Source organism: Oryza brachyantha, chromosome 9 (assembly GCF_000231095.2).
Source record: "Oryza brachyantha chromosome 9, ObraRS2, whole genome shotgun sequence".
Classification (NCBI taxonomy): Eukaryota; Viridiplantae; Streptophyta; class Magnoliopsida; order Poales; family Poaceae; genus Oryza; species Oryza brachyantha.
In genome coordinates this window covers 13,517,913-13,523,943 of record NC_023171.2, presented here as the reverse complement: position 1 = coordinate 13,523,943, position 6,031 = coordinate 13,517,913, and the positions used below count along the sequence as shown (strand labels likewise).

The 6,031-nt window shown below is 44.4% G+C and overlaps 1 protein-coding gene across 4 annotated transcripts; it reads right to left on the bottom strand.

Annotated features, from left to right (window-relative positions):
• Nucleotides 1-312: 312 nt before the first annotated feature.
• On the bottom strand, nucleotides 313-5,609 carry LOC107304923 (protein ROOT PRIMORDIUM DEFECTIVE 1). Of its 4 annotated transcripts, none has more exons than XM_040527273.1 (5): nucleotides 3,818-5,609; nucleotides 2,907-3,076; nucleotides 2,067-2,267; nucleotides 1,756-1,889; nucleotides 313-745 (listed from the first exon to the last, which is right to left on the bottom strand). In XM_040527273.1, exon 1 carries the CDS (start codon nucleotides 5,594-5,596, stop codon nucleotides 4,235-4,237), a length of 1,362 nt encoding a protein of 453 aa, XP_040383207.1. In that variant the 5' UTR covers nucleotides 5,597-5,609; the 3' UTR covers nucleotides 313-745; nucleotides 1,756-1,889; nucleotides 2,067-2,267; nucleotides 2,907-3,076; nucleotides 3,818-4,234. The 4 variants fall into 4 exon arrangements, with proteins under 4 accessions (XP_040383207.1, XP_040383210.1, XP_040383209.1 ...); XM_040527276.1 differs by having other exon boundaries at nucleotides 313-457; XM_040527275.1 differs by having other exon boundaries at nucleotides 1,756-1,879.
• Nucleotides 5,610-6,031: the final 422 nt, after the last annotated feature.

Here is a 6,031-nt window from a genome sequence, read left to right as displayed (position 1 = left end):
ACAGCTTTTCCCGTTGGTTTGGGAGAGAGAGGTTTTGCTGTTGTATTCTCTCCGTTCCTTTTACATTTAAATCTAGACAAGTATGAAATATATATATTAATACATGTATAAATATAGAAAAATTCAGAAAGACTTATAATATGAAACGGGAGAGCAATAAAAATAACTTTTTTATCAAGTTTTTACATTAAAGTGAAACCATGTAAATCCGACAACTATTGGTTAACTCAGTATGAAAAAAAAACTCGTTTTTTCCAAAAAGACGAATTACCCTAATAGTAAAACACAGGCGGTTTCGATAGGTATTGCAAACACGGTCGTCATTGCAAATAGTTCTAGCTGTGCAACCAGTCCAGTTCTCTGTAAAGAACTTGAGTTGATACCTCTAGTCCTCCTTGCAAAGATTAGATTGATTGATTGGTAGTTACTGTAGCATCCAAATATTTCCTGCAACTAGCTGTTTGTGCAGCACAGATACAACAGCAGGCTATAAGCTAGCTACAAGCACATTTTAAAAAGATAAGAGAAATAGAGATATACTACTAATTTATAGCAGCTACAATATGGACTCCAAGGCACAATGTGTATGATATGTGAGACCATGTATTAATATTTTATAAGTAACTATTGTATGAATTGACTATTGTATGAATTGGCTATTAGATTGACTATAAATAAATAAATTGAAGCTAATAATTGGCTCCAACGACCAGGGCTTTTCAGGCTCGTCACATCTTCCGTCCATCTGCAGCTCTCGAAGAGCAAGAAAGGTTAGCCGGTGAAAAGGCTGCTGACAGTCATACCGGCTCGTCTGAATCACGAGGCTCGGTGGTGGTTATACTGCAGCGTTTTCAGTTGAGTACAGAGATCATGTTCATGCATGGATATCATGGGAGATAAAAAAGGGGGTTCACCGTCTGCTGCATTTTGGTAATCGTACAGTGAATGTTGGTTGAAACAGCCTACCTGACCTATGGCATTTGGCACGAACATATATATAGCATGTTTTACTGAGTTCAGTGCAGATATACTAATTGACTTTATATGTGTACGTCCTGTTTAACCCAAGGAGAGAGAGGGAGAGAAGCAGCAGCAGCAGTAGCATGCATGTCAGCATGTGTTAGCTGTGGCTACAAAGCTGGGCAATAGTAATTTTCACGTGGAGTTGTTCCCAGAACTGTTACTATTACCCTCATGATTATTCCTTCACTGATTAGTCAGAAAAACTGTTTGTAACTAGTAGTACGGCCCTTTTTCTGTGGGCTGAACGCTGAAAAGGGAAGGCCGTAGGCTAAAACTCTCATCTGACCATGTCCGCGTTCGGTTGGTGCGAGTGTAAGTTAACTTATCCTCGTACGGAAAACGTAGTAATAGATTAATACATGATTAATTAATTATTAAAAAATATAAAATAGATTAATATGAATTTTTAAAACAATTTTTCTATAAAAATTTTTTGTAAAAAATACGCCGTTTAATAGTTTGGGAAGCGTACGCGCGAAAACGAGGGAAGTTAACCGGCTTGAAAAAACGCGGCCGATGAGTGAATGGGTACAGCGTGCGCGGCGGCGATGGCAATTTAGTAATGATCCAAATACGGCCATGGATCAACCCAACACACCTAACTGGAAAGGCTTGACAACAATGGCAATTAATCTCGTCATACCAAACGAACTTACCTAAAACGTCCATACGCTCTTAATTCCAATCTGCACAATTAATTACGAATAAGAAGTTTATGTGATGTCAACATACCTGGGGGCCAAAAAGAATCCAGCTATTATGTAGGCGAGATAAATGATACATGATGATATCTCCAGAAGTCCATATATAACAAGTGCAATGTAGATTGTAGAGCATATATCACTTCCTCTTTGCTCTGGATTATCCTAGAAAAATAGTTAGCTCATTCCGGGCCTACCAGGCTGTAGAGTACAAATAACGGCACTCTGCACGATTGTATTAAGTAATAGGAAATATGGAATCGGCGCACAGAAACAATCATGGATATCATCCTCAAAAGAAGTAAACAAGGCGCAAAAGAACATAGAGAACAAAAGAGATACCTGAAAATGACGGAGTAGCAAAAAACTGAGAAAATCTTACTATCAAGGGATTTAAATCGAGCGAGAGCGACTTGCTTAATATGTCTGTAGGATTGAGGACAGCGTAGCTTGTTTTTGTACATTTCAATCTTCAGCAGCAGTTAACATCATGCATGACGTTTCTGCTCGATTAATGAATAAGACACTGTCCTTTAACCCATGCTGTCATCAATACATGTTACAAGAAATAGATCATTTACTACAAGCATCTAATGATACTGTCAAGCATACAGATTTTCAGAAAAGGATAGAGTTAGATAGTAGCAAAGCACAATCAGAACAAAGTTTCATCACATAAGAAGGCCAAAAGAAAAATGACAAAAACGGTTATCTGGTATGGGCAGATAATGGCATTATTATTACTTGAGAGTCACAGCATTACTGTTTTGAAGGGAGAGCTTGCAATTTTTAGGTGGCAAGATGACAAGAAACCAGCTGACAATTCAGATCAAACTAAAGCCTAACTGGGTTTCGTTAACAAATAAGCAAAATTCAAGTGTACGCTCTGTGAATGACAAAAGAGGCCAAAACAGAATGCCACTAGAAAGTCAAGCCGTCTGCACAGCAGGAAAAAGGAGTAAACAATGATGGCAGCATCTTTGTTAGATAACATCAAACATTATAACCAATTAACCATACACAACATTATTTGCAAACTAGTGGCTTGAAAATAGTGTTAACTTGGCATAAAAGGATTTCAAATAATATAAGCTGCCAATTCATTGTGTTCATCATTTCAGTGCATATCGAGAGAAAATGGAACAGAACACAACAGCCACAATACAGGACTACAGGACATACCAGCATACCCTCCGGAAAGCATACCAACAACGAGCAAGCTGCAGTGCTACATGAACCTTCATCATTCTGTTCCAAAATGAATGGACTTCTCCTGTAGTATTTGTTTTCTGAATTTTCATCACTATCTTTTGCACTGTACATTGATTGCCCTTTCAATCTGTACCGCCTTCCTTCATTGCAGACGTGAAAGCCAGTTAGACTACATTATCACATGACAACAATCGTTGTGTTGCATAGTAGGATCGTTATAAATCAAGGGATTGCAGAAGTTCCGAACTTGAACAATGTTTGGAAGAACAGTCAAGCAGATTAGTGCAGTTAACCCAAGAGAACACAACATGTCTGCAATGTATACAAGTTCATAAAGATTGAAGGCGTATCAGAAGTCAAAACTCAGATGAAATGGCCTTAGTTGACTAAGTAGCAAGGGTAAGATTAGTGCCTAGACTAAATTCCCAGCACAGTCCCTCAAAAGCCAAGCAGCCCATGAGTAGATAAGACAAAACGAACCAGAAGGCCAGTCTTAATTTTCTTTGACATCAACACTGCAAATAAATTCTGTTGGACCATTGTATGTCCATATTTCTCAGTCAAGAAATAGCAAGGCAGACATCAAACAATCAATAGGATTAAATTTGATGTTAACAAATACCAGTTCAATGAAAGGTAACAATAATACTGATGTTCAATTCAGTTTTAGCTGGACCTTGTGTGTAACATTTATCACACTCAAACAAAAGTCCAATCGTGTCTGTACAACATATAAGAAATAATAAGTAACATAGTCACAGAATTTTGATATGGTAATGTCAATGTCTGAGAAAATAAACTATAAAGTGGAGATATAAGCTCAATCCTCATAGTGAGAGTACTCACAACACTCAGTAAAAAGTAGTCCAAAGAATACGTACTCAAAATAATAAAAGGGGGTTTCAGCTCCCACGCATCTCTCTTTGTTCCTTTTTCATACAACGGATTACAAACAAAGAAGCCATCCAACCATTGCAGTGCAGTTGCATGATAGCACCCAGAGTCTTCATTTGAAGATATCAACAGTTAGTTGCATGATTGCACCCAGAGTCTTCATTTGAAGATATCAACAGTTAGTTGCATGATAGCACCCAGAGTCTTCATTTGACAATATCAACAGTTTTAGCAGAAGACATATCTCTAAATTTAACCTCAGGATGTAATATCTCCCCATAAATCAACATTACTACACCCCAATGTTAAGTGACCAGCAGAAGAAAGTGAGCTTACAGATGGTGCTGATGCTTACTCTAGAAAAAGCTTCCCTAGCTGATGTACGGTCAGTATAATTCTGCTCCTCACTCAATATAGAGTGACTCAACTCCTGAGTCATCGCCACTATCTCCACCATAATCACCATCAGTCTTAGCATTTCCTCTCCTGCCACCTGCATCACCAAGGAACTCCTCCCTCAATTCTGCTCCACCGCGGCGACCACCACCAAGCTCATCCCATCCACGGCCCATGCTGGTGAACATCCGGTCCAAATTTGCCTTCTGTGGATTCAACATAAGCAGCTCTTCCAGTCTCCGCCTTGCGACATATATCTCATTAGGATCCACGAGTTCGCCTTTGTAGTACGCCTCCCGGAGGAACACGGTGTGCAGCTTCCCTTGGTTCCCCCTCGTGGATATGTAAAATATGCCCTGATACTTCAGCAAAAACTCTTTGATCTTCTTGGGCACGCCGAGAGCATCACGGAACAATGCGAGACGCTCCAGTGTGGTTCGCTTCTCAACGGTAAGGGATAGCAGCTCATGGACTGCGGCGACAGCGCGCTTCTCCATGCGGTGCCGCGCCTCAAGCGAACGCAGGTCGTGGCCGGAGACGTCAGCATACGGCGACGCGTACGGAAGTCGCTGCCATTTCCAGACCGCGATGCGGAAGTACTTGCCGATCTTGAAACCTGGCGGGAAGCGAGTGGGGAACGCGAAGCGCGCGTCCTCCTCCCCGGCGCCAGGGTTGCGGTGCTCGCGGTAGTGCTGCTCCCGCGCGCGCTCGACGGCGGCGACGGACAGGTCGGGTGGGTCGGAGGGGGAGGGAACGAACTCGACGAAGTGGTCGGGGGTGAGGCGGAAGAGGTCAGGATGGGATTGGATGATCGATTCAGCGAAGTCGTCGGGAAGGCCGAGATCCCGGCGGAGGAGGCGGATGTGCTCGAGGCGGAGGCGGTGGTCCGGGGGCGCGAGGAGCAGCAGCTTGCGGAGGCGGAGGACGGAACCCGGCAGCGAGGCGGCGATGGCGTCGGCCTCGAGGCGGAGCGCCGAGGCGGCGCGCGGGGTGAGGCGGGCGTGGAGGACGCGGTGGACGGGGTGGAGGAAGAGGTGGAACGCGTGCGGGTGGCGCAGGAGGAACCGCCCGGCGTCGAGGGGCGCGAGGCGGAGCTGGCGCCGCGCGAGCGCGCCGAGGCGGGAGAACGGCACGGACACGGCCCCGGCCCCTCCGCCGGCGAGCGCGGTTGGGGAGGCCGCGTAGAGGATGAGGGAGTGGAGGGCGACGAAGCGGCGCACCCGCTTCTGCACCTCCATGATGCCGTCGAACGCGTGGTCCCGCACCCGCTGCTGCTTCTGCGGGAGGGAGGTGGACTTGGATGCATATCCCGCCGCCGCCGCCAGCCAAGGTGGCGGCGCCGGCCGGAGCGCGGCGACACGGCGGAGCATCGAGGTTTGGGGGAGGTTTGGAGAGGGCGTGATGTCTCTCTTCTTCGGTTGGATCGAATTGTTTGTATGGGCCGAAGTGCCATGAGAATCTTTTGCTCTGATGGGCTGGGCCTCACGGCCCGTTCTAAGTGGGCTCCCTGCCGCAGAAAGCCCACTTCAACCAGGCCTATTAAGAAACTTACGTTTTACAGATATTCAGATCATGGCCTAAATGTAGGGGTACTAATGGGCCAAGGCACTTGTGTCCTTTTACTGCCTTATTTAACTTTAACAATTTTTAGGTAAAAAAATCTAGATAATTTTAATCCATCCTATTTTGAACTGAACCCTTACGTTTTATTGGCAAAACTGGTAGTTACATTACCACCCCAACCCAAAATCAAATGGCAGCAAATGGATCACACCTTGCTTAGAAAAAAAAAATGATGGAGTGAT

Coding starts and splice junctions, on each gene's coding strand:
- LOC107304923 (XM_040527273.1), bottom strand. CDS start 5,596: ATGCTCCGCCGTGTCGCCGCGCTCCGGCCGGCGCCGCCACCTTGGCTG.